Source organism: Trichoderma breve, chromosome 1 (genome assembly GCF_028502605.1).
Source record: "Trichoderma breve strain T069 chromosome 1, whole genome shotgun sequence".
Classification (NCBI taxonomy): domain Eukaryota; kingdom Fungi; phylum Ascomycota; class Sordariomycetes; order Hypocreales; family Hypocreaceae; genus Trichoderma; species Trichoderma breve.
In genome coordinates this window covers 6,097,376-6,125,143 of record NC_079232.1, presented here as the reverse complement: position 1 = coordinate 6,125,143, position 27,768 = coordinate 6,097,376, and the positions used below count along the sequence as shown (strand labels likewise).

General features: G+C 50.3%; 6 protein-coding genes across 6 annotated transcripts; 3 read left to right on the top strand and 3 right to left on the bottom strand.

Annotated features, from left to right (window-relative positions):
- Positions 1-347: 347 nt before the first annotated feature.
- On the top strand, positions 348-1,143 carry T069G_01784 (KH domain-containing protein; the record flags this gene model as incomplete). Its single annotated transcript, XM_056168994.1, has 2 exons — positions 348-545; positions 604-1,143. 2 exons carry the CDS (start codon positions 348-350, stop codon positions 1,141-1,143), a joined length of 738 nt encoding a protein of 245 aa, XP_056034310.1.
- A 759-nt stretch (positions 1,144-1,902) lies between these two features.
- T069G_01783 (uncharacterized protein) lies at positions 1,903-4,135 on the bottom strand (the record flags this gene model as incomplete). Its single annotated transcript, XM_056168993.1, has 2 exons — positions 1,903-2,182; positions 2,262-4,135. The coding sequence occupies 2 exons, from the start codon at positions 4,133-4,135 to the stop codon at positions 1,903-1,905; spliced, it is 2,154 nt and encodes a 717-aa protein (XP_056034309.1).
- Positions 4,136-6,995: 2,860 nt separating this feature from the next.
- Positions 6,996-9,446, bottom strand: T069G_01782 (AAA domain-containing protein; the record flags this gene model as incomplete). Its single annotated transcript, XM_056168992.1, has 2 exons — positions 6,996-9,335; positions 9,402-9,446. 2 exons carry the CDS (start codon positions 9,444-9,446, stop codon positions 6,996-6,998), a joined length of 2,385 nt encoding a protein of 794 aa, XP_056034308.1.
- A 1,293-nt stretch (positions 9,447-10,739) lies between these two features.
- T069G_01781 (c-5 cytosine-specific DNA methylase domain-containing protein) lies at positions 10,740-12,782 on the bottom strand (the record flags this gene model as incomplete). Its single annotated transcript, XM_056168991.1, has 3 exons — positions 10,740-11,714; positions 11,784-12,614; positions 12,666-12,782. 3 exons carry the CDS (start codon positions 12,780-12,782, stop codon positions 10,740-10,742), a joined length of 1,923 nt encoding a protein of 640 aa, XP_056034307.1.
- Positions 12,783-14,377: 1,595 nt separating this feature from the next.
- Positions 14,378-20,855, top strand: T069G_01780 (AAA domain-containing protein; the record flags this gene model as incomplete). The annotated part of the gene is made up of 7 exons (XM_056168990.1): positions 14,378-14,730; positions 14,790-15,313; positions 15,380-18,485; positions 18,617-18,660; positions 18,709-20,462; positions 20,520-20,726; positions 20,784-20,855. 7 exons carry the CDS (start codon positions 14,378-14,380, stop codon positions 20,853-20,855), a joined length of 6,060 nt encoding a protein of 2,019 aa, XP_056034306.1.
- Positions 20,856-25,086: 4,231 nt separating this feature from the next.
- On the top strand, positions 25,087-27,291 carry T069G_01779 (uncharacterized protein; the record flags this gene model as incomplete). Its single annotated transcript, XM_056168989.1, has 1 exon — positions 25,087-27,291. The coding sequence occupies one exon, from the start codon at positions 25,087-25,089 to the stop codon at positions 27,289-27,291; it is 2,205 nt and encodes a 734-aa protein (XP_056034305.1).
- Between the last annotated feature and the right edge of the window lie 477 nt (positions 27,292-27,768).

The window sequence follows — 27,768 nt, the reverse complement described above, 5'->3', positions numbered from 1 at the left end:
GGATCGGGGGAGTCGATTTTCTGGTGGAGGGGCTACTTTTTTTTTTTTCCTCTTACAAAAAATTTCGAGCAGAGGAAAAAACCCAGGCCAAACGGGTTCCAATGTTAGTGGAGGCTACAGGCACCCCGCGGCGCGGCGATAGGGCGACAGCCAATCAGACGTACCCCTCCATAGCAGTCCAGCTTATCGCTTATCCGCCCAATCAAGGCAGAAAAATAATTCGTCCCAGAGAGCAACCGCAAGGCTGAACGCAAGAAACAAAAGACGCCATTCCTCTTATCGTTGATTATCGTAATTACAGCGGCAAGCCTTGGATACAGACAGCAAAGGAGTCGAGTCGCCGCAACATGTCTTCAGAACCGGTCTTTGTCCTGCCGGGCGACCGCATCGATGCCTCGTTGATACCTTCAAATCCAAAGAAGCCTCTCCGTCTGGGTCCGGGCCTGCGTCATGTCCCTCCGAGCGATATCCTCCCGACGCTGGCCGGCCAGCTAGTAACAGACCGACAGAAGAATGCCATTCGTGTAGAGACGTCAAATGGCAGGGTAAGATTTATTGACGAATGTATCAATTCTGTCCCATCGGCTAATGTTTTCGACTCAGTATATCCCACGGGTGGGCGAGCTCGTCATCGGTACCATCAACAAATCCGCCTCTGAAGTCTACTTCGTCAACCTCTCCGATTACACCGCTCCCGCCCTCCTCCCTCAGCTCTCATTCGAATCCGCCACGAAAAAGACGCGCCCCATCCTAGCCCCCGGAGCGTTGGTCTACGCCCGCGTTACTCTGGCAAACAAGCACATGGATGCAGAGCTCGAATGTGTTTCTGCTTCAACAGGCAAAGCCGATGGTCTCGGGCCATTGGTAGGCGGCATGTTATTTACGATATCCCTTGGCATGGCCCGTCTCCTAATGATGCCCAAGAAGGCACAGCACGGCAAGCTTGTCGTTTTGGACGAGCTTGCTGACGCCGGCGTTCAGTTTGAGACGGCCACAGGCAGAAACGGCAGGTTATGGGTAGACAGCGATAGCGCCAAGGCCATCATTGCCGTCGGCAGAGCCATCCAGGAGACAGACGAAAAGTCGCTCAGCGTAGATGAGCAGAGAAAATTGGTCAGAAGATTAATCAAGGAACTGAGCTGAAACGATCAAAGCAAGAAGCAAACAGAATATTTGCAGTAAACCAACGGCCTCTTTTATTCTGCCGGGTCATCTGCCCTTGTCATATATACCCATCGCGCATTGTTTGTCCCAGTAGGGATGCTTGCCTGTCTGCCTAGGTAGATATAAACAACGCCTCCCTCTAGCTTGCCCCTATAAATTTCTTTTGCCATTGTAAGAAAGGCAACAGGCGGGCCATCCATATAATACAAAAATAATAAGTTGATTAAAACGCCTCGCAATATCCAAGTGCTTGCTGAAGCTCCAATGCCATTTCCTAGCCGGACTGTGTACCCTGTGCGCTTGGTGAGATAACGACAGACATCGCCTAATACTCGTATGGAAGAAAAAAAAAAAAAAAAAAACGCTGCCAACGCCGTGGCACGCAGGCGAGGATGAAGGCCTGCCAGGGTTGTTAAAGTGAAAATAATGTATAGCTTATAATTGGGTCTCGTTTCCCCACGGATTGCTCGCTGACTGAGTCAAAACGCCAACCGTGTTTTAAAAGCTGCCATTGAGTGAAACGCCTTTTTGACAGCTCGTCCTTGCGACTTGCAATAGACGGGGTATTCATGAAAGTTTCAAAGTGTCATATCATGGATCACCCTTGTACAAGTGGGTGTCCTCAGTGGTATCCTCGTGGAGCAGCATAGAGTAATTCCTCTACGCGTCGTCTCTCACTTCTCTTTCCTCCGTCTTCTGTAGAATTGTCTATTTCTTTTTCTTTTCTCTTTGTCTCGCTCATATTCCGTCTACATCCATGTCGACTTCAATCGGCTCTGGAAGTTGTTGCTGTTCAATATTGTGAATCTTGATCATGTGTCTCTTCCAATTATCTTTTCTGGGGAAAGCTTTGCCGCCTGCTCTGGAATAATCGCAGCCGACAACAGAACAATGGAATTTCTTCTTCTTCTCGTGCCTGTCATTGATATGTCTTTGCAAATGGGTCTTGGTGCCAAAGCCCTTGCCGCAGCCTGGGTAAGGGCACTTGTGGTCTTTGCTATGATAGCGCTGATGATGCCTAGTAAAGAGGGGCAACGTTAGTACAGGTAGGTACACTCACACATGAAAAGGGAGAAAATCATAAAGGTATGCCATACTTGAGTTTGTGTGGTTGGTCGAAGGACTGGTTACACCCAGGCTCATCGCATCGGTAGACTCCAGTCCTGGGAGAGTGGCTACCAGCCCCCGAGTGTGGTGACGCGCTATGTCGGAAATCAGAGCTTCCCACAGACTCGGGTGAAGGTGTATCCAATCCAGTCGAGGGCGTGTTCTGTGATGAAACGTCGGTAAAGGAGGGGCCGGGGAGTGGGGTGGAATGATCGGAGGGGTAGCTTGGATGCCGGCCTTCTGGCGCTGCCAAGCTGTGATCGTGGTTCGGAGGAAGACTTGAGTCTAGCATGACGACATCGCCGTTATCAAGTTGAGCATTCGCTTGGTCGATTTCAGTGTTGGGGTTGGTGGTGGTGGTGATGTAATCAGGAATGAATTCGGTGTGGTTTGTAGAGCCGGGCGACTGCACTGTAAAGATTGGCTGAGGCTGCGTTTCAGGAGGTGTCGGAGATGGGGACGGCATAGCAGAGCCATTGGCGAGTCCCTCCTGTGGTAATGAAGCAGCAGGGTCACTTGGCGACGGCTTATGGAAGGCCTCGTAAAGCTGGTGCTCAGTTTTATGCCAGACTTCGGTTTCCGTAGAGGCAGGCATTATGTCCATGGGATTTACAGTTCCGGGCGAGGCAACAGGAGGAGAGGGGGACTTTCGAAATTGATGGTATGATGGGAATGGAGAAGATTCAGGAAGAGAGGCTTTTGAAGAAGGCTCTGGCGCATTACTAACGGGAGGGCTGACTGGCGCCAGGCTTGCTTCAGTCGCCGCTTCAGCGTCTGGTTGGTGGTGTGAGAGGGGTAGGGAGGCAGCCGAGAGGTTTGTGGGAGACTCGACATGGTCGCCACTGGTTATGGCTTGCAGCGGAGTCGCCCCATCAAGCTGAGATGAAGCTGGATCTCCTTCCGGAATGGTTGATCGTGAAATGGTAGAATCAAATGTTGCGTCTCTGCCTGACTTACGCCGGAACATGTGCATCATGTTCAAGCGAAGGGAGCTAGAACGCGAAGAAGACGGTGGCTGCACAGGCGAGTCGACTGGCGGATCGGGCTGCATCACCATGCCAAACGCCTCGGATGGGATATGAGGACTGTAGTAGTCGGCGCTGGTGCCTTTGAGAACGCCGGGCTCGAGATCGTCTGTTAATGGCGGTGCAAACTCGCCATCGTCGCAACCCAGCAGCGGGAATGGTTGCGCTTTGACCCGGTACTCATCAGCAATGCCGCCATTGACGAGCCCGGGATCCCCAGGCTGCAGGTATGCTGTGTTGAGAGGGAAAGAATAGCCATTGTGAAGGTTGTGATCCGCATGAGCGTCCCAATGGCCATAGTCGGCGCTTCCTCCATCGCCTTCTCCTCCGCGGGTCAAGTCTCCTTTGTGCTTGTATGAATCGCTCGACGAGAGGCGTTTAGGAGGTGTGTTTGCTCCGCCAGAAGCGCTGCTACCGTGCCCGGCTCCAACAGCGCCCACCTCGGCATCGAACGGCGGATGTGAATGGCTGCTTCGACGACGCTTGAGATAGAGGAAGCACGGGTACAGGCAGATGGCCAGCAGTGCAACCGCAATCACCACGCCGACGGTGATTCCAGCAATTGCGCCGCCGCTCAGATGTCGCTTGTGCATATGCAATTCGTTGTGGGTGATTCTGGATTCAAGCCTGTTCCCATTCCCATTCCCATTCCCATTGCCGTTCCTATTCACAATCACATTCACATTCATCGTATCCACCCCGAGCGCCCGCCCGCGCAACGACTCCAGACTTGTTGCCAATGCATGGCTCGCTATCTCCCTCACAGCTCGCACACGGTCGCCGATTGAGGTCGTGTCGGTCGTGGCAACTCTCGTGGCGACGGAGTTGGATGAGGCCATTGCTCCTTGCTGCCTGAGGTCGGTCCGCTGTAGTTCTCTGCTCTCTCAAATTCGAATAGCGCGGGAGGCCGCCCACGGCCAAAAAACGGCTGTCTCGCCCAGGTGCAGGGGTCGGCAGTATCAAAGAAGACTGCTCCAAGGCCTTCTTGTAGGTGGTGTCAGAAAATCCTCATCATGGAGAGGCACAGGCAGAGAAAAAAGGGTCGGATTATTCACACTAGCAGGTGAGAGAATGAGAAGGCAAAAGGCGAGCGCTGGGCTTTGTATGTAGTGTCAGCAGGGCCCTTCCTTCGCTCTCTTGCAGCTACCCGTTGACCTGTACATGTACGTACTTGCAGGTGGACACAGGGCTGAGCAGTTGGTGCAAGTAGACAAGTACGTAGCACATGCATGGGTGCGCACGTCTAAGCCGAAATGTGCACGTAGTGTTAGCTCAGAGAGGCAAGGCGGTGGATTTCTCGTACGGGATCTGCTACCTGGCACGTGTAGGGGATGTACAGCATGTACTTCCCCAGGCCTAGCACAATTTGTAGGTGCTGAGACGGACGATTCGCTCGGATAAAATCAAAGATAAACCAGGTTGAGCAATTAGTTCAGCTCGTTTCATTCAGCTTCCTCCCACTATAGCGGCCGCTTCCCCGGCCTGGGTACCGAATTCACAATGAAGAAAATGAATTCGGTCCAAAAGTGGTGATCCAAGCTCTCACAAGCAAGCACGGGCACTTTGATCCTGCAGGGCCCACGTAACATGGCACCAAGTAATTATACCGGGCTCCAAATAACAGCAGCAACATGCTAAGATGTTCAGTACTTTCTACCCGCACGCCAAAATACCCGAGGTGGCGTCTGGTGCGAATTTTCCCCCATCGACTGATGATGGCTTTTTCTCCCCCACTCACTCACTGGGCCGGCGCTTAGGAACGTTGGAAGAACGGGCGGAGGAGCTGCTCGGGATACTATTTCTATAATTGGCGTCAATGTCACGTCTCTTTCTGACTCCAAATTCGCTCACGGTTGCGACAGTGAGCAGCTTATACTGCAATAGTACACTATGGTGAGATTAAGCTGTCTAGCTGTTGCTTAGGTATTCTGTCTAGAGTAGAGAGAGTTTAGGCACTACTAAAGGCATCGCCGAGTTCTCAAGTTTCCCAAGCGAGATCGCCCCCCTAAACCAACTTTGCCCGTGCAACTAATAATCCGTACTACATACCTAGCCCAGGTAGTACGGGTATGTAGACCACAAGTTGTTGCATCCTTGTCTGACTGCAGAGTCGCCGCCGGCTTACTGTACTTGTTGTTGTTGCACGATTCATGACACAACACATCGAATCCTATCTATCAACAAGTCCAGTCGGCGTCTCGTCCGACCCCAACAGCCAATAACAGCGGCACTTGTCCCGTCAGTGCCGACAGCGCTCAGAGAGGAGATATGACTCGATGTCGCGAAATCCTCCTAAAACAGCAAGGTTACTTTGCTATTGCTAAGAGCTACCAACTCGCGGCTCCGAAACCCGTTTGATGGTCGCAGGAATCCAGCAACTGCCGCAGGTATCTTATATGTGCTATTATAGTACTCCGTGCTGTGGCAGCTAAGACTGGCACTGCCCAGGAAATGCCTAGGAGCTGCCAAAATCAGCCTCGCCGTCTGCCACCCGCCCTGTCATCCAACCACCCGGAACTTTTGCGAGATTTGCCCCATATTTACCGGCTCTCTCTCCGCTGTTAATTCTGGAACCTCTTCAAAGAGCAGTCGACCTCAAACCTTCTGAGTCTCTCTGGATCCTAGCGACAACTTGGTTACTATGTGAATGAAATAGTCCACCACATCAAGCCTTAAAACAAGACAAATGCCGAGTACTTGATAGTACTCGTAGATGCCCTGCTGTACTGTAGCTTCAGCACGTGGCCATCCTAAACTAACCATATAAGGCAATTCCACCTGTACGAAACTCTCTCTCTCTTACAACGGAGCGGAGTCCGGGTGCTTCGTTGCAGCTATTCCCGCGATTCTTCTTCATGCAACAAGACGGGGTATTACATCTTAGCTCCAGCACTGGCCCGGTGCCAAATATGGGGTATATTGGGATTACAGGGACGTGATATGCGGGTACGCGAATTCAACGACGGTTGTTTGTCCAAGAACGCTGTTCGGAGTGCTCCTTTTTTTTTTCTCTGTCTCGTCTCCTCTAAATTTTCCGGCTGTGCAGATGCCACTCGCGCTCGCGTCAATTTTGATGCTTGTATGGTACTGTACGCACGATAACGCAAAGCTGCGGAGAATAGAAACCACGTACTCTACTGCGGCTGGTTCGCATCTTGTGCCTGAATTCGGCACGCGGGCCTCGGGCCAGTCCGTGAATCCAGCCCCCTTCAACAAAGGAGGTCTTGATGCTTCGCACCACCATCATACAATCTCCGTGATTCAGGATAATACTTCCTAGGAATATCAACAAAATGCAATACGCTTATCTGTAAGAGGACCTCTGACGCGGGCTAATTACGCCTCTGCACAAGAAGGGAACTCCGAGAGTGAGAGGCCTCTTTTATTCTTCATTTCACGTCGCGCTACAAACGCTGCTACAACAAATTCCTAAGCCTCTCTAGTTGCTCAGCACTCCTCGTATAGTAACATTACAGCTTTTCATCATCCCCTATCCGCTCAGTAGCCAATTGGCTCAGTCCATGTCCATTTCCTTTTATACAACAGAGACTCAGCAATCAAATGTCACAACCACATTCCCAACGCCTAGTGTTTTGTTGATTTTGGACACACTGGCTTTCCATAGCCTCAATCAAATTCCCAATATCATACAACCGTAAACATCAACGACTTCTTCGTAGCACACACCAGTAGTTCAAACTAGTGCAGATGAACAAGACGTCTGTGCGTGTGGGCATCTGCCCAGACTTGCGCGGCGTATTTAGCCCGTCGGCATCCTTTCGCCTGCCGATAGTTCATGCGGACGTGCATGATTATGACCTCGGCTTGTCTTGCCCTAGTGATGGCAACATTGAGGCGTTGGGGGTCGTCCATGAAGCCAACTGACGTGGTTCTTACCATATCAAGAAAAACCACATCGGCTTGGTTGCCTTGCGCCTTATCCACCGTTAAGACAAGCACCCGACTCTGCCACTCTGCAGGCCATTGTCTAACTTCCCCCTGGTACTGCCGGTATGCGGTGCTATATGGGGTTTGAATCATGATCGTGCCAGGCGCCCCAGAGACGCTTTGGAATTTGTTATCTTCTAGCAGACTCTTCACTTGCTCAATCACCCAGCTATGCTGGGTGGGGTTCCAAAAGCTGCTCCGGTGAGTTTCTTCGCAGCTATTTGCGAAGCTCACCACGAGCCTGTTTTCCTCCAGGTTCTCTCTTCCCGAGAGCTTCTCCAAGTACTCCTTCAGGTACTTCGTGCTTGCCGGATACATTGTCTCCTCACTATGACCTGATGTCATCTCACCGTCGTAGAAAATGTGAGATGGAAGACGTTGTAAATTGCCGTAGGCGCGATTATTAACGAGCAGCTTGTGATCAAGAGCATCAGCCGCTGCCGCTCGTGCCATAGTACTGAGGCGCAGCTGTTCAGCATAGGGGTTGAATTTCAATCCTTTTTCCTGGGCTTTTCTCTCAGAGCCGCAGTTATCGACAAACGGGCGCGTCTGTTTCACGTCGCCGGTGAAGATCCAAGCCACAGGATCGAAGTATGCCAAAGGAATGAGTGTTGTCAACTCCCGAGCATGAGGTGCCTCGTCCACAAAGATAATCTCTGGACGAAACAGCTTGGCAAAGCTGCCGGAGGCTGCTACAGGAGTCGTAGCAACGAAGTCGGCACTAGTGAGAACATCTCGGTACAAACCGGTGACTAGGCGCCGAAGAAGCCTCCAGTCTTCGCTGTCAAAAACTTCGTCCTTCTCTATGCGGCCGAGGAGTTTCGTAAGGCCAGGGTAGCTGTCATGCTTGTGCTTCTCGTAATGATCCCAGGCCGCCTCGTCGAGGTTGGGAGCACGCCTGTCATCTCGCTCCAGCTTAGCGTAGTGAGTTAAACCAACAGTCGTCAGAAAACTCTTGGTGAAATCCGTGGCTACATTGCCATCGTCCTTCTGACCGCCCACTTGAGTCAGCCTTTCAGAATGGCGCATCTCATAGGGCCACCCATGCATCCGTATAATTCGAACGTCGAGTCCAGCGTTTTTACAGAGGCAGTGGTATCTGTCAGCTGTGTCCGACACTGTCTGATTAATGTCGACAAGGAAGAGAATCGGATGAGGAATCCTCTTGGCGGCATATGTATGGTGAGACTGAATCAGTGCAGATATGACCATATTCCACTCAGTCTTTCCTGCTCCGGGACAGCCATTAACAAAGTAAAGGCCATTTTTGATTCGCTCAAGTCCCTGGTGAGCTGCAACGTGATCGTGATTGAATTGTGCAAATTTCTTCAACAGAACAGGAGAGATCCTGTGCGAGGACTTGCTCGGCTGCGCCAGATGAGGATACTTTGACAGGAGATCAATAATTTCTGGGCTCTCTGCTGGGAAATCTTGTAACCTTGCAAACGCAAGTCTGGCACGATAGCACGGTGCTCTTTTCTCAGATCTCTTTGGCGCAACAAAGAAGTCCAATGCATCAAGCTCAGCTTCAAAAGTCTTGCTCGAAATCTCCCACCGGATGTATATGTTTTTCTGGTTCGTCTCGTCCAATACGATACTAGAGAAATCATCCAACGCACCAGAGACTTGGAGGTGAGCCATCAGGTTGACCTCTATCTGCTCTCCATTCTCAGCCCTCTGGCATCGAGGCACATCCACTTTAAAAGCGGCGAGTTTTTGGATGGAGTTTCCATCCAGGCTAGTGACATCTTCGTAGGGGTTCTGGATTCGCGTCGCTGGAAGATGCCAGAGGGCGAACATTCCCTGAGGCAGCTGGATAGTTTCTTCCATGTCGATGGAAAATCTATCTGTTATGGTGGGAAAACCAGTACTCAGAGAGGAAGATGGATTTTTAGCCAAAAGCAACCAAGACGTCGTGAAAGATGTCTGACACCCAGGTATGGGTCCGATGACCCATGCCGCGTATGTGTCACTGCGCTCGTTGAGTTTCTTGAGCCGGGATATCTCATTCTCCATCTCGATTATGGTGCCTCGTTCTAACCGATGTACAAACTCTTCTTGGGTCGAAAACTTGATGAGGGGTCGTTTCATCTGTAGCCAACATGGCCTTCGAGTTAGCATAGTGATCAAACTTTTGGGGGGACAATGGCGGCTTGCCATGGTAGGGCCCATAATGGCTTCGACCCCAGGTTTGATGGTCATCTTGGATCGGACGTAGAGTGTGGCGACAGATGACTGATGGAATTGCTGAATCCAAACTGGCCAAGGAAGAGAGTAGAATAAATGGGGTGAAGGTAGGAGCTTCTAAAAATCCCAGTGTCAAACAGAGATAGGTCGCAGGAGATTTCAAGTACAAGAACCGACCAATTATTGCTCAGGATTTGTGGATCAAAGTGACACCCCAGGCGTTGAGTTTCTTCTTCATGGGTAGGCGAACGAAGGTGCTCAGGACGAGAGAATCAACAGTCTGATGATACAATCAAGTGTAAACATAGAGACGCATGCATGCTGGTCGGAAATGCAGACAAGGTGGAGAGAAAAGAGTTGAAGATCGGAATCAAGGGTCTGCGGGCGAATTTTTGGAAGAGGGAGAAGAAAGGCGGGGAGTGGGCAAGGAAAGAAGGAGGAGGATGTGGGAGGGAGGCGAGGAGGGTTGAAATAGTTTGCTGCAGTCCTCCTAGGTCAGCTGACTTTTGGAGAAGAAAGGCGAAAACATTGGATGAACAAACGCGTAAGTTACCTAGGCATAGGCCTGGGCGACTGCAAGTTGCAGGTTGCAGGCTGCGTGATTCAGTGCTGAAGCCGTTGGCGGTCAGTTGGGCAGAAGTCCCAGGTGCCTGGCTAGGGCATTCTGCACCCGCTATATCGGCCAATTGAGCGAACACAGAAGCATCTTGGCCAGCCAGTGAGGCTCTCAAATTACTTTAAAGTTGGGAAACAATGGGAAGAAAAGAACGGAAAAGAAGAGAAAAGAGTATGGAGCTTCTAATTCAAGGGGGGTCGATTCATACGATGCGAAATGATAGCAGGCGAGAGGCAGTAGCGGTCAAAGGGATGAGAGGTCACTTGCTGCAAAACATTACAAACCAAGAGGCATTGTATGATGGTTCAGTGATTCGGTGCAAGGCAGATTATCATTATGAATACAGGTATATAAAGTAGCATGAATCAGCCCTCAATAGGAGTACGGCTGGCATCATGCGTTTACTCTCCCAAAGACGAGCTAAGCCCTACTCACTTTCCATGTTTATGTCACACAACTTCTCCCTACCCAATACTCTCTTCCAAGAGTAGAAGCAACAAACATAAAGCCAGAAATCATTTGGGCCTCACTTCTCAGCTCTACTTCCCGAAAAGCCGAAGATGATTAAAACATTCTCGTGGCTTCTCTAGATTCCCAAGCCAAATATCGAGAGCATAAACCGTAGATGTACATCAACCCAGCAAGCACATAATATCATATGAGAAGAATAGCTCGGCTATTGGATGCTCAACTCATGTGAGGTCAATAAAGTGGCCGCGTCTGTGAAAAGTACCCTGGTGCCTTTCTTGTGGACAGTCAATTTCCATGATATCTTCATCCATCTCGGGAGACGAAGGTACCCCCGGCGATGTTTGCCAGCGCAAATATTCATCAGAGTTGTCGTTGTCAGAGTCGTCGACAATGAGGACGTTATCGGCTATCGGTTGATATCGTGTCATTCTATCTTGCTGCAGAAGCCAATCTTCCAGATGTCGGTACAGCACCCGTACGGTATTGGAAGGAAACGCATTGCCAATTTGCCTCCTTATGCTTGTTTTCGTCCCAATGAACTTGTGGCACTTTGGGAATCCCTGAATGCAGGCATATTCGCGGAGAGTAAAATCTCTAGTACCGTCCGGGTAGTATACTTCGCTGCCTCCTGTTGTGATGGTGCCTGCCAGCCGATCTGGATCAAGCGGCGCCCGACGTGGCCGATAATATTTGACAGTGTCGAGGTTGTGTAGATCGTCACCAGCACGGATGGAGCCAATTGCTTTCCGAATAGTTGTAAAAAACGGCTGCAGGCCGCCAGTTCCATTCTCGGAATGCGTAGGCTTGGGGAAAGGGGGTAATTTTTCCCCTGGAGCGGCTGCGAGAATAATCAGGCGCTTTCGATCTTGTGCTAAACCCCAAGTACAGAGTCTGACCACTTTCCACCGAACCGAGTAGCCAAGTTGAGTGTAGTCTCCAATCAAGCCTCTCAGATACTGGTGATGTCGTTCATGAGTTATGCCAAACGTCTGTTCGAGCGTAACCAGACGTGGCCGTAGCTTGTTGATCAATTCGCGGCACCCAAAGAGAGCGAAAATGTTGGTTTCATCATGGACAGATTCGCGCGTATGTGCTGGCGAGAAGTATTGACATGGCGGAGACAAATGTAACACATCTACCCTCATCAACCGGTCTTTCGTATCCCGAATAAACTCATCAACAGACATCTTGAATAGCTCCGTGTCGCGAAAATTGGTCTGATATGTTTCCTAAACACCATCCCACTTGTCCACGGCATACTGGACTTTGAAACCGGAGCTCTGGGCGCCGCGAGATACACCCCCCGCACCAGAAAAGGAGTCGAAGAATGTATACTTCTGTTCTTTTCGTCTATTGCTTGGGTATCGAGTCGTGTTTGGCCGCGATTCGAGATCAATGATTCCTGACCCGCTCGAGGGCCACGAGCCTCCCTTTGTGCGTCCACCCCGCCACTGATTGCAAAGTCTCTCGTCTGATACGCGATATCTTGAGCTCGGTACGTCGTCTAGTTGGACACGCTCGATAACTTCTTCTTCCGGCCTTGTAGCACGACTTTGGTGTTGCATGGTGAAGTAAATCGTAAATTTCCAGCGACAGACAAGATAGCCATGAATTTCAGCCAGACGATGTTGCATCTGTTCACCTCCAGCATTGGAACCAAGACTAGCCGCATTGTAGCAATGTTCTGGGTAGACTGCATTGGTAATGACAAGTTCTCTTCTCTTGACAATCGAGGTGGGAGGGACATCAACGAGAACTGCAGGAAGCTCTTTTCCGTTTTCTCGTCTCTGAATGTGAAGTATCATGCATATCTCGTTGACTTTTTTCGGCAGCTTCCCCTGTAGCATCCTCGTTCGCACAAAGGGTAACCCGCGTATCTTGTATTGACCACGGCGATCTCGTGCGATGAGCTGGATTTTGACAAACTCGATTTCGTAAGTCCCAAGCCCAACGTTCCGAACCTGTATCAAGTCTCCACAAGAGAATTGAGCCCCCGAACGAGGGTCGCGATACTTTTTTATGGGCAATTCGCCTTCGTGAAGTTGACCATGGGCGCCATTCTCGAATTCGTGCCCGGTGAGATCAATGACTTCTTCCTCAAACAATTCCACCAGCTCTTGCACATCTCCTTCATCGTCATCGCTTACACGGCCAAGCGTAACTGTGGATGTGGCTCTTTGCCTATCTTCAGAGGCGGCAATCCTCGATGTCAAAAATTGTACTTCCTCATCGCCGATGGGATCAATCACCATCCGAGGTGACATTTCGCGAAGAGGGATGAGAGTATTATATCGATTGAATATTCATATGTCGGCAAAAAGAACAAAAAGTGAGGTTGAAGGAGGGAAGAAAGATGACCATATTATCGTGCGAAGAAGAGCAACTTGAAGTTGGGCATGGAGGCGAGGTCGAGAGGCAATTGCACAGTGAATGATAGGTTGCGTTGCACAGGGATTATCGAATTATCCAATCATGGCGAGCAAAAATTGAGATGTTCAGAATTGTGATACCAAAGTGAAGAGCATCTGAAGCAAAGGGGCACAAAAGTGAGCTTGTTGTCAGGGGGATTAGGAATGAGAGAGGGAGTACCAAGATTTTTACGCTTATGCCGCCAGCCGTCTGCATTTCCTTCGAATTGACTCTTCTGTATGTACCAAACAAGACCACATAAGCCATGCAGCAAACATCATTATAGAGTGTGCAAATGAATTTCATATGGAAATGCAACAAGAAGAGAGAGCCAGTATCCATGGGCATTACACTGCATTCACTCATGTGGTGAAGAGGCAATCCATACTTGGCCAATCATTGACATGCAGGGTAGCTGCAGGTGCTCGCAGAAGAAAGCATCATCGCTCGCATAGAGCATCTACAGTAGTACCTGTACTAACGGGAAAATATAGGTACTAGGTAGGTAAGGTGCTTCTTAAATTTTCACAGCGGTGGCCATGACAAATTGGAGAATTCAATCAAAACAGGAAGCAGAAACGATGATATTCTTTCCCGCTCTTTACAGCCCTTTCCCTACCCATCGTAAGAACGTCCGCTTGGAGTCTCATCTTTGGCTGCCGATTTCTTCAGCGATTCAGCAGCATAAATTTCCCGCTACCCGATTCGTTGCACATGGATGCCGCTTCTTCATTGAGCAAATCGCCATTTAAATCCCGGCAAGTGCCCGCAAGCCTGTAAACGCGCATCACTGCGGGCAGGTCGCGCGTTGGAGAAGGCAGCATTAAGCAACCTTGGAAGCAAGGTACCGCCGTCAGCACCGTTGCAGGTACCCTCAAGGTTGCTTCTTCAGCGAGTTGATATCAGATAACGGAGAGTGATGAGGCACCTCTAAGCTCAAAAGTCACATGCCCTATAACTTCTGCCCTTCCGCATCCTAGCACCTCATTGTCTTTTGCACAAATGATTCATCAAGTTGCCTTAGGAAAATTTCAACACTTCTCATCAACCCTGAGGATCTACCTGGAAAGGTACCTGCGCTGCCTCTCTGTCGTCACTGGGGGGTGCGCGAGGGGCATGTACCACACCTCTGCACTACTCGCGCTTGTACCCTTTTTTTCCTAATTGACTCCACATTTTCTTTGTCCTTTGTTCGCGATCTCGCCGTGCTTTTTCAACTCTCTACTTTCCATCTCTTCTTCTCACTTCATCTTCTCGCATATTTTTGTGCAAACGGCGCGCGTTTCCTTTTCTTCTTTTTCCCTTCTATACATCTCCACAATTCTTCGCTTCTTCAAGTGCCAGCTCTAGCAGGAAGCAAAGAGCCATACCCAAGCCGCCTTTCCTTTCCCTTGTTTGATGAAACTTCTAGCGATGGGCTTCTGCCTCAGTAGCTAGCTAGTCCGATATAATGGCAGATATCAATGAGGTACTGGGGAAATGGTACGAAGAATTCCAACAGATCCCTGCAGAGTGCCATCTCCTCTGCCCACGAATCAGCGACGATGATGACGAAAACTACAAGACTCTCGATGATCCCGACTCGAGGATTTCGATCGACGAGAAGCAAATTCGGATCGAACAGAGCAAGAAGCGGATCGAGGTCACCTACTGGAACAGTTTGATATTCGGCTTCGACAAACAGGAAGCCGGCAAATGGCTCGAAGATTTCACAGGGAGGCTTGAGAACTGTCTCAAATATTGCCCCGAATGTGTCCTCAACTGGCACATGAAGCGCAAGCATCATCTACAAATGTTTTCAGAGTGAGTTACACCCACTTCTATACCGGGATTGTATGCAGTCGCTAACGTGACCCATTTAGGCGATGGAACGAAGAAGCTGTTGCGCAGATCCGTGATTTGCTAGTCAACCTCGACGTCAACCGGATCGACCACAATCTGACCTGGGCGAAGCAATTCATAGAAAAGATTGAAGAATCTGGAGCCGTTTTCAAAAAATCGCAATTTGGCGAGCACCTCACCGAAGTCCATATCGCCGTTTACGAGGCGCTATGTTGCGTGGCCTACTTGGCTAACGCAGAGCAACGGGCCGTCTTCCAATATGTCTTCATGCGCCTGCAGGGAAAAACATACCTCAAGCTCGGAACCAAGGACCCGCTACCAGGAATGACCTACTTCTTGTTTGACCAGAAGAACGAAGACCGCCGAAGATGGGCAGCAGAGAACTGGAAAAACATTGACAGTGGCGGCATGACGGAGGAGCAATTCGACTGGGCCGTTAACGATGGTCTCGTCAGTTCAATAGACGACATCAGCAAGAAGGATCTTTCTCAGGCTACCAGCGAAATTTATCTCGAGATTGAACGCTTCTGGCAAGGCTTCGAAGGTATCCTCAGGACACTCAATGACGCAATCATCCTGAGCCGCCTCCGCAGCCTCGAAATTCCATCAGGGAGCTTCAACATATACGACTTGCTATTTCGACATATCCAGTTTTGTCGGTCCGAAGGTGTCCTTGTGATCACTATCAAGGTTCTTTGCGGCTTGTTGAAGAAGTCACCAAAGGCTTTTTGGGACGTCGTCGGTGACGCGCGCCCAAATGTGATTGCCGATTTACTATTCGGCAGCCCCGTCTACAAGACTCTTCTGCGACAGTCTCTAGAAGATTGCTGGTCTGTTGTTGACCTTGCGTCTCAGTTTACGCCGTTTCCCACTTCGTGGATCCAGCCTTGGCTTCAGTCCCTCAGTCGCGACCGCAGATATGATGCCTGCGAGGTGTTGATGCACACTCTCTTCGAAACACTAGCAAAAGACTCGAGCATTGGCGAACCTGGCCAAGCTGCCTGCGTTCGCGCTGGCTTTGATGCACTGACCTTTACTATGAAGTCGTTTCTCGATCCAGAGACTCTCATTACGTCGGGAAGTACACATCTTTACGCTAGTGCTGCGTCGAGTCTTGTCGTCAAGCATCTCAACCTGATTCTGGCAAATATGAAGTCATCCGGTCGAAATGGAGAGATTGAAGGCTGGACTACGTTCAAGGTTGCCGAAGCTGCCAAAGAAGTTATGAGCTCTGCCATGAAGCTGGACATGAAACTGCTCTCTGAGGAATATCAAGCTATCCATGCCACCAAGCAGCTCCAAACAGCCATCATAAGGAACTCGAAAGCCTTCTGGGAAGGGGTATTGGAGATGTTTGATACATCATCTGAGCAAGTTGCCGTCGCAAAGGATATTTTTGTCTCGTTAGCGCCCCTCATTGCGGTGGAACAGATCAGACCGCGAAAGAACGATAACAAGCTCGACGACTCTGGCAAAACATTCAACCAGGCGCTGGGCGACACAGCAGATGTGCTTGCTAGAATACTCGGCCGCATCTCTGAGCTTGATGTCACGGATCTGAATGATTTATATGCTGATCGGCTCCCCTTCCAAGTCACCACTGCCTTGTCCGTACACGAGAACTCAGATCTCGCAGAGGCTTCTGCAGAAGTTTTGAAGAGCTGGACCGGGGAGCTTTCTCGAAGTGGCGCTCTGGAACAGATGACGCAGCACCATCCAGATCAGACGCTTGCATCCATTGTCTGGTCCCTGGAACGCGTCCTTCGCCCCCCCTTTCCATGGGGCCCGATCAAACCTCTACTCAATATGAGTAGAGATGTTCTCAGAGGCCTCGCAGACCCTTCTTCGGGAGTCCTTCGAGTCAGAACTCTCGACTCCAAATCGGCCGCCACCGTCCTGCGCTGGTGGAACGAGCAGTGGCGCTTTGTCTCCAAGGCTTGCCTCAACATCGAGACATGGTCTTTTTACATCCCGAATGCCATCATGACGGAATTCTGCCGAGAAATTATGGAGCTCGCCGAAGGTCTCATCGCTGAAGATGGCCTCCTCACTTCTGCGACGGCGCTTGGTCGGAGTGAGAAGGACATGATGATCAGAATCTTAGCCCCAGCAAAAGACAACTTTCGTGGAATGGAAAACATGATTCGGCTCAAAGATCGCTGGCTCGTCGATGTTACAGTTCGTGTTCTTTGCAAAATCCTTAAACGACTTCAAGAAAATGGCCTCGAGATCAACCCCAACTCTCGTAAACTCATTACAGACGCTTGTCTGCCAACAGCCACTCCTGGAAAATACGTACGATCCACAAACTTGACCGACCAACAACGTGCAGAACTTCTCCAAGCGCTTGGACAAACCGATGAAGAAGTGCAGATCTACCAACAAGCAACAAGTGCACAGCAACGCCAAGAACAGGCACTCAAGGACAAGTCTAAGAAACAGAGTAAACTTGATGCCTGGTCAAAATCAGCGCCTGCAACTGCCTCATCTTCAGCTACAACTACATCTAAGCTTGGACGTTCTACCCGAGACGATGTGTTGGATTTCAGCAGATCAGTCGAAAACCCACTGCTCAAGCAAATCGAGGCCCGTCAGGCTAGAGCAAAGGCTGCTAAAATACCTGATCAAAAGGCAATATCTGCACTGAAGGAAAGTAGGCAGAGAGAAAAGCTCGAAAAGGCGAAGCGAGATGCCGAGGCGATTGCGCGGGCCCGGGCGCTTCGCGGGGAGTTTGTCAAAGGCGAAGGCTCTGGCATTGCTGGCCTTGGCCTTATCGGCAAGGATCATTCGAGAAGTGATATCATGGTCAACAGTTCTGACGAAGAATCCGAGGCCGATAGCGACGACTCGGATGCCGACAATCAGCTTGCTGCGTTGAGCACGGGAGGCGCGAAATCCCTAACCGACGCTGAGAAGCGGCGCCGACAGGCCCTGCAAGATAAGTTGCGACAGCCAGTTAAGAAGACCAGACAGCAGCGCTCCGTCAAGGAGATGAGAGCCCGGCTTATCCCTCCAATGGATCGACTTCACAATACCATTCTCGCCTGGGACATATTCCACGGTGGCAACGACCCTCCAAACGGCCCCAAGGCCTCCGAGGTTGCTACCAAGTATGTTGACCCAAGATCATATCAAGAGACCTTCTTCCCGTTGCTTGCATCGGAGGCCTGGCGCTCCTTTGTCACGTCAAAGGACGAAATAACCGCCCAGTCGTTTGGCATGAAGATTGCCAGCCGCGCAAGCGTCGACAGCTACCTGGAAGTGACGTTTACAATGCCCGTAGCCCCGCAGCGGGATCGTGGTGTCTTTGAGGGCGATATTCTGCTTGTATCTGAGGCGGAGAATCCCCTGGTGGATGAAACTGCAAAGCATTGCCTGGCCCGAGTCCATCGTATCACTTATAAAAAAGACACCGTCGAGGTGACGTATCGCGTAGCTTCTCGTAGTAATCCTCTCTCGCCCCTCCTGACCCCTGGCGCTACCGTATATGGTGTAAAAATCACCAACATGGCGACCATAGAGAGAGAGTATGCCGCCCTGGAGAGTCTGCAGTATTATGATCTTATGGACGAGATCTTGAAGGCAGAGCCATCACCAATTCTGCGCTACGGAGAAGAACGCGTATCGAATTACATGGGTAATTGGGCTTTGAACCGAGGTCAAGCCCTCGCTGTACTTGGTGCACAAGAGAATGATGGTTTCACCTTGATCCAAGGGTAAGAACATGGACATTCCACATCGCTTGATTACCATCTTTTCTTCCCCCTCTCTTCTCTTTTGTCTTTTCTTTTCTTTTCCCTTTCTTTTTTAGCATGTGCTGACCCTATTTTCTTCTCTGAAATTATAGCCCCCCCGGTACAGGAAAGACCAAGACCATCGTCGCAATGGTCGGTTCTCTGCTGTCTGATCAGCTTGCGCAAACTCCTCTCGCTGCAACAGGAGTTCCTCTCGGGGTTCCAATGAGGCCTACTGGTACCCCTGCAGGCAACCAGGCCCGGCCGAAGAAGCTCCTCGTTTGCGCGCCCAGTAACGCCGCTGTAGATGAATTGGTGCTCCGATTGAAGAGTGGCATCAAGACAGTGAATGGCAAAACGCGAAACATCAATGTCCTTCGTCTAGGCAGAAGCGAAGCTATTAACGCCGCAGTCAAAGACGTTACCCTAGATGAACTGGTGAAAGCCCGTCTTGAAGGGGATACAACCAAGGACAAGGCAAAGGCGGACAGAGACAAGCTGCACGAAGAAGCCGCCGAGCTGAAGGAGCAGATAGCGCAGCTCCGGCCGAGATTGGACGAGTCTCGTACCCAAGATGACCGATCGTTGTACAACTCTCTGTCAAGGCAGTTTGATGAGCTGAAGCGAAAGCAAATGCAAATCGGAAAACAAATCGATGCCAATAAAGACAGCGGCAACTCGATAGCCCGCGAGATGGAACTACGTCGTCGGCAGATTCAGCAGGAGATTCTCAATTCTGCTCACGTTTTGTGCGCGACTCTCAGCGGAAGTGGACACGAAATGTTTCGAAACTTGGATGTAGAATTCGAGACAGTCATCATCGATGAGGCGGCTCAGTGCGTGGAGCTGAGCGCCTTGATTCCATTGAAATACGGATGCTGCAAGTGTATTCTGGTCGGAGATCCCAAGCAATTGCCTCCTACAGTCCTGTCGCAGTCCGCGGCGCGGTTTGGCTACGATCAGAGCTTGTTTGTCCGAATGCAGCAAAACCACCCAAAGTCGATTCACCTGCTTGATATGCAGTACCGAATGCACCCCGAGATTAGCTCATTCCCCAGCAGGGAGTTCTACGAATCCCAACTACAAGACGGCCAAGATATGCTGCAGCTTCGCCAGGCACCATGGCATAAAGATGCCCTCTTTGCTCCCTACCGGTTTTTCGATGTCGAGGGTGTTCAAGAAAAAGGTAGAAAGGGCCAATCTCTTGTCAATACAAGAGAGCTTGAAGTGGCGCTACAAATGTACGAAAGGTTCAGCAGGGACTACCATGAGTGTGACTTGACGCGAAAGATCGGCATCATTACGCCTTACAAGGCGCAGCTATACGAGTTGCGGTCTCGATTCCAGGCCCGGTATGGTGAAAATATCACCAATATCATCGAGTTCAACACAACGGATGCTTTCCAGGGACGAGAGTGCGAGATTATCATTTTCTCTTGTGTCCGAGCTAGTTCCACTGGCGGTATTGGTTTCATGACGGATATTCGCCGTATGAACGTTGGTCTGACGCGAGCAAAGTCGTCGTTGTGGATTCTGGGTGACTCGCGAGCTCTTGTTCAGGGAGAATTCTGGCGCAAATTGATCGTCGACGCCCAAGACCGAGACCGGTATACAAAGGGTGACATTCTCTCCATGTTCCGACGCCCACTTGAGAAAGCGAGGCTTGACGCATATACGCCATCATCTGGTCGAAGCTCGGGGATTTCAACACCGACAAACCCTCCACAGCAACCCCCTCAGCAGATGGATGTTGTCATGAGGGAGACGGCCAGTAAGGAGCCTACTGGTACACCGGCTGGCGCTACTAATAACGGAAATCCGGGTCCAGCAACATCGTCTGGGTTAGATGCCGTCACGCCGCGCTCCAATGGACCTCCGGTTATCCACACATCAGGCGGTATGGAAGCGAAAAAGCGACCATTGGACTCTCCCGAGGCCGGCCAGACAGTAACAAAGAGGGTAAGTAGAGGTTTACGTATACAAATATGTCCAAGAAGTGCATTAACAGAGGCGTAGATTGCGAATGATAATTCGCGGCCGAGCGGTGGTCTCATGGGTAAATTTGGCCAGAGACCCAGACCCATTAGAGCCCCAACGGATCCTTCTGCGATGTCATTACTTGGGATGGTGCCCCCAGAACGGCCTCCGCCGGTTATCAACTCTGATCCTCCGGCAATGCCAAGGCCGGCGCCGCCAACCGGTCCTGCAACAGCGAATAGCAGTGTGAGTAATGGTTGATCATGTTTCGTATATTTTGACTTTGCTGATGGTGACGAGCAGGCGAATCCACAAATACCGCAGGGTCCACGGAAGAAGAAGAAACCAAACCCATTTCTCCCTAAAAAGAGATGAATAGTATGGCCTTCTCCTTGATTCTCTTTTCTTTTCTTTCTTGAACAATTTTTTTTTTTTTAGCAGATGGTAGGAGCTTGTAGAACGGGCATTGCTAGGCGTTAAAATCATCTTGCTAGGTGGACAATAGGTTCACCACAAACAACAGCATGGCCAGAGGAATGATGTCCGCATTTTCCGGGAGCCTCTTGGGTCGCACTCTTTCCTAAACTTTCTACTATAAATCGCTTGTTAATGCTTTCCCTATTTCGTTATTGGTCTCCTTATTTGGGGAGAGAAGGACCGCGTAATGGAAAAGAAACCGGATGGTGGCCGTAGCTGTCTGTCAATTGTAAGAAGCACCCTTCCAAGTAGATTTTGATGTCTACTAACACACAGCCATAGCGAGGTTGCGGGATATGAACGGGCAATCATAAAATAGGAGAGATGCAAAACTGCCGCTTTGCATTACCCGTCAACTGACAGACTGAACGAGCGTCCCGACCGCCATCTTTCTGCAATTTCATACCGAATCATCGAGTTCTCGATAATGGCATTATCAGCTTCTACTATTGAGATACTTATATCTGTTTCCTTGATATTTCATCTTTATGATATAGAAGATTTACCGCGAAGAAAAATAAAAGAAGAGGGGGTTCAGAGGAGAGGATTGCAAAGAGGGACGAGCGACAACGCAGATGAACCATGAGATATTTACGGTCACGATATATTACTCTAATGGATTAAGACTGGGCGAGGCATATACTTTCACTTTTGATAGTAATTAGACAGGATTTGGGCGGGATTGGTGATATGATGGCATGGAGACTTTTATCCTTGGAGTTTTGGCTTGGTTCACGATGATGCGGACAGAGCCATCACTTTCTTATTAATTACGGAAGATGTATGGCTATGTTTATTTGGAAACGGCTATGCTTGGTGATTGAACAATGATATTCAGAGTGAGGTAATCGTGCTTGAAGACAAGATGCTGTAGTAGGTATTTGAGCTCTACATACTGGAGACGATCGTGACATACCATTTTACTCGTTCCCCTGATTTTCCCTAAAACATCAATTAAGCTTGACATTCTTTTGACAAATTCGAATCCTAGATATGGAATAAGCTGAGGAAGAGTATAAGTCAAGGCAGTTCTTGGGGAGTGGTGACCATGGACTAGCTACTCCTCTCAGCAGCATATACAATTATTGCGCAGCTACTACTATGCAGAGATTACACTGGTAAGAATGCTATCGAGAACGATGAAACACATAGCCCAGTTGGGTGGGAATTCGCACTCGATCAAGCCAGTCACGAACATGTACAGCGAGAGCTTTCATGAGATAATACTCAAAGTACTGTCTCCAACCTGAGAGCTGAAAGACAGTTGGCTAGGTTTGGTACTTTTCCGCTCACCACATCAGTTGGGGGACCTTGCCTTGCGTCCTGGTCACCGACGCCAGGCAAGTTAGCAAGCCAAGTTTTGTCAGCCAGATGTCTAGTGTCGGTCCAGGATTTTTAGGGTCGCCGAGAGGCTGCTGCCAAAAGCAAATCGATTGCCGAGTCTCGGTGGAGAAGCCCATGGGGATCAGCAGTGGTTAATATGGGAGATGGTTTTGCGGAGCCGGCGCTTGCTTGCTTTTGCACAGAGCGCTAAGAGATACGAAATTCTGCTCGTGTGTGGTGGTGACTTGGACGGCTTGGGGAGAATTGAGGATGATCTCAGGTTGACCTACGGAGGAGTTAGCAGGAGTGAGAGTGACACCATCTCGGGCCTTGTTTCCTAGTGAACCGCATCCTCTGATTTCATTTCGTAGTTGCTGTCAGTGGATGATGTGATGGATAGACACACTCCGTAAAGAAACCTGCAGAGTACTCGCACTAATAGCAAGTCTCTCTGTTCATGACTCTCTGCCCATGATTATGACGAGACAGTGTCTGACTCTGCAAGCTGGAGCTGAAACAGGCCTCCAGAGCGAGCTTAGAGGAAGCTTGGAAGCCATCCGCGCCCTGACCTGAGCATGAAGAGGGGAAATTGTCTGGTGTGAAATAAGGGCGCCAGATCAGCGGGTGGCGCCTGATTAGAGACCTTTTGGTCATAATGGAAGTTGCAACCTAGCCAGTGGCTGGTTGCCGGACCTGGCTACCACCTAGCAAGTCTGACCATTTCTCTCGATGGCTTCATTGTTCCTCCTTCTTCTCTCTTCTCTTGATTTCTCATGCTGTAGTGCTGGACTTGTCTGGACCCTTCTATTTTGGCCTTGCCCCGGGCAACATGTTCGCTTCGTGTCAGCTTTGACAACGGTGTAGACTGGACAGGAAGCATGGCATAATAAATCCAGGGCAGAGCAGAGCCGAGCGGACATTTCCTGTGGAGGAGCCACTTCGTACCCGGGGTGGATAATTTCGCCTGCAGGTCCAGGTCCCTTGCATTGCCGCCATGGATCACGACGAAATATTCCTGCTACCTGTCAGTACCCTACTGTGCTCCTACTGTACAAGCTCGCTGCTTGAGCTAACCAGCGGGATACGATAGTACTAGCAGCTCACACAATGCAGCCGCCCGCTCGCAGCCATTGATGCTGGATACGATACGCGATGCAGCGAGCCTCTTCACCTCAGCTGAGAAGATGGGCCGGACAATGGCATACTGGACTTGGATTCGTACAACTCTGCGGTCTGCCTCCTCCCCTCTTGCAGAAGAGCGCTCCCTGCAGTACAGAGTGCGGAGCACAGTACGAAGCCAAGCGCAATGAGACAGTACCAACCCTTGTCACAATATACGACTCCACGGCAATCAGCGAACTGGAGCCTTGATCCCTGCACCTCGCCAGTCGTTGTCATCATCGCGCTTGGTTCATCTCGGCTCGTCTTTTGCTCCTCAGCCAGTCAGTCGGGAGTCGGTAGATGACGGGCAGCCGGAGACAAAGCACACGTGTGAAGGCAAGGTTGATAAATGCTCCTGGTTGACCTGGGCGAGAATTTTTCTGGCATCATGTTCAGTTTAAGCGATCAACCGTCCCCAAAACCAAGCGAGCGGCCAGGGTTGGACAATGATGGGGACCCGATTCAGCAAAAGAGGGAGGGGGGAGAAGAGAGAAGTGGCTGCTTGGCCAAGTGCTTCCCATCCCGCTTCCCCGCCGCCCATTATCCTGCTGAATAAAACGACAAAAAGGAAGCACATTCAATAGCACATCGTCACTGCGGTTTAGTCTGAAGGTCCCAGACCGAGACGGCCAATGGGCTATGATGGCGGAGTGCGCCACCAAAAGACAGGACCACTCTGCGAGCTAAATTGGCTCTGGAGATACCCGCTGTCTATTGGAGGTTCCCTTTGATAGCTCGGTTCCTTGCCTGCTCATCAGCCGGGGGCCTGGGGGGCTCGTCAAGTCAACTGCCAGGGTGCTGGGAAGCTTAAGGCCCTTTCATCAAAAAGTGACCCGATATTTTAAGGAGACGACCCATGTTAAAGACATTGCTTTGATCACGGCCGTAAAGTGATCTTCAGGGCTTTGTTCTTCATCATCTTCATCTCCATTGCCTCCGCTCTGGCGAGCTACGGGCTAACGCCATCTCTCTCCCTTCCTTTCTTTTTCTTCTTTCTTTGTGCTCAGAGTTGCCACTTGTGTGTGCTGCTCGTCTTCTTCATCCTCGCGCTTGGTCTAATGTGAACCAATCATTGGCCTTTAGTATTTTCTTTTTTTCACTTTACGAGTGCTCTTCCCCATACATCCACAGACATATCAAGGCCCGCTCGATTCTAGACAGAACCAGGTCTCTCATTCGCTCGCTCTTTTGGTTCCCTTTTCTTTTTCCTTTGCCCTTGTATAATACCGGCCTTGTTTTCGGCCGTGACTATTACTCCTTGTCGGCCAATATCTCTCCTCTCAGCATACGAGTACATCATCCTCCCACACCCCTCAGCAACCGACGACTGAGACATACATCTACCCTATCGAGGGCGGAAGAGCCCGCACGAGTGACAATTCGGTCCCTTAGAGACTACTGCTGGGTGTATGCGCTTTGTATGCACGCTATTACACACCTAGTCTGCAAGAATCCATAGCCACCAGGTTTTCTATCAGACATCCTATCACGGTTCCTGGTCAGGGAGAGACCTGGAAAGCGAGTGGCGGGTTGCAAACACACAAGGGCATTGCCACCTTTACAAGCGCTCTCTCTGTGTGTGTACAGTCCGGCTGTTGGCTGCTGATATTTGTCCACTAGCCCAGTCCATTCGAAAGAAGAAGCAATGGCGGCATCTGTTGGTTCAAGATTTCTCACACCCTGGGTGGGGGACCAAAACCCTCCTCCATCACCACTTGCTTCGAATCCCGTCATTTTCCGTCGGTATAGCACTGGTATCGAGTTGTTGGACAAAAAAGACAGGAGATCATCCGTGATTGACCCAGTCATGGCGTTGAAGAATTTGAGAAGCTCTTATCACGGAAAGGGCAATGGCCGCGGTGTTGATGATCTAGAAGATCGTCCTCGCAATCGAATGAATCATCATGGCAGAGATGATACTACGAGTTTAGCCGATTTCTTGAAGAATCACGAACCCCCATCGAGCAGCTACATGTCCGTTCCCTTTGGTCACGCAGACGACAAGGATCGGGAGTCGAAATGGTCAAAATTCATGGCCATGAAGCGAAGAAGTAAATCGGTTCCCAGGCCTCCCCAAAACATTCAGCTACCAGACTCGGCAGTGTCAGGCGTCACCATTGGAGGACACCGGCACATCGCCATCTCGATCCCTCTCGAGGCCATGCCTTTTGCTTCCGACTCAATAACACAAAATCCTGCCAATGTGAATAACAACACCGGTGCAAGGGTTGGGGGAACAAGGAATGAGTATGCAACTCTCCCACGAAACTTTGCCGTCCAGACACATTCCGGGGAAAATGGCACCATCACTGTTTTCCCCACTGCGACTGATGAGGCTTCTCCATTGCCTCAGGCCCCTTCCACACAGCGTTCCAGCCTTTTGTCACAGCAGTCCATCTCATCGAGCTTGGATGAGAGGAGTAACTATACGCAAAGCACTATAGGAAGCCACCACAAATCCAGCAGTCAATCCACGGGGTACTCGACAGAAGGATCTATGGGGCCAAGTGCCAGGAACCAAGCGAAGAACAAGCCACCAGGTTACGTCAGTATATTTCCAAAGATTACTGACCCACCGCACATTAACGCGCAAGGAATGGTTGTTTGGGGACCTCCGAAGAGCCCGGCCAGGCCAAACAACCAGCAGCGTCCGGCAAGACCCTCAAGCATGGTTGTTCCTACCGGCCCGAGGCACCGTCACCCTGCACACTCGGCATCCATTGATGGTCTGTTGAGCGTAGTCAAAGACGTCGAGACCGTTCGGGACGGATACAATAAGAAGCCGCTTCCGAAGCCACCGGGGAAGGCTGACTCTCGGGCTAAGCAGCAATACAAACCAGGCATCGGATTTCCCTCTCCGATCACCGAGGAATCTACCGATGGATCCTCAAGGAGTACCAAGCGTAGCGTTCGCAGAGCTGTATCTGCACAATCAATGCTAGCAATTAACAAGGAGCTTCCTTCTCGCCCATCAACAGCAGGCTCAATCCAAAGCCGCCGCGAGAAGGTTCGAGACAAGAAGAGGAGAGACGTGGAAGCTGCAAAGGCGTTCAAAGAGTTGCAGCGACGAAAGTCTGAAGATCAACAGAAAGAATACGAAGACGGAGAGCAATCACAAAATAATGCAGACGCAGAGGAGAGTCAGCGACCTCAAACGTCATCCCTGAATACTCTTATTCCCATTGTCGTTGTGGTTGATCTCCAACCCTCACCTGGATTGCCAGAAGACAAGAACGGTGGAAAGGTATCTTCTCCTCCATCAAGCTCTCACTCTTCACCTGATATGAGCCAACTGCGGCTCTCTCGTGATATGGATAGCGAACTGTATTTACAGCACAAGCGGAACCTGATGGACAAGCAAATCCTACGGCTCTATGACTCGTACCACGAAAACCGTCTCCGAGATGTAGAGCGCCGTATACGCCGGCTGGAGCGCAATGGCGATGTTTGGTTGCGCGCTCTGGTGCCCGTCCTGGATGATATGAGTCGCAATATTAAGACGTCAAACCGCATCAACAAAGCTGCACAAGTAGATGGCGAAGGTCGAGGCTGGGCTTCAGATGACGAGGTCAGCTCAGCAAGCGCGGGACGTAAAGCTCGCAGCTCCAAACGAACCAAGACACCCACAAGGAGAGCCAGCCTATCCCGAGATCGGATCGTGGCAGGACTCATTGGAGGAAAGCTTGCGTCTGATGACAGCGAAAGCAGCGACACGATGAGCAGGGCCGACGATGTAAGCGGCCTGGGAATCATTGAGCCCCTGATGAGAGAATTGGCCGGCGAAGCAAGACGGAGACAGGAGCAGATTGCGGAGAGAACGGCGGATGACTGGCGTCACAACACTGTGTAGGTGCAATGAAGGAGAGAAACATTCCCTCTTGTTACTTTTACTCTTTTTTGATTTCCTTTGTTCTAAAAAAGGAGGGGGGAAGTGAAATGAATAGGCGATGTTCTTTGTTCAAGGCGTTTTTGGGGAGATTATCACGTAGCTGTATGCTGTACTTGATTTTGAAGACGAAGTGCGAACATGTTTTTTGGGACGGATATACCAAGTCATGGCCGTATTTACTTAGATATACCCGTACACGTCAAGTCTTGACATTCTTCTTCTGTTTTACTTAGTTTCTATTGTAATCTGGCATAGCGCCTGGAATTAATTTTTTATTTGTCTGAGCTGATTGGCTGGTATTTTTAAAGTTTGGCTGCCTCTATATGTTGAGTGTTGAGTAAAATGCACGGCGATTCTAGGGAGAGTCAATGACAGAGCTGTGGACGATTCGTTGGCGTCATCGAACCACATCCAACACAACAATCCAAACCTGCGATT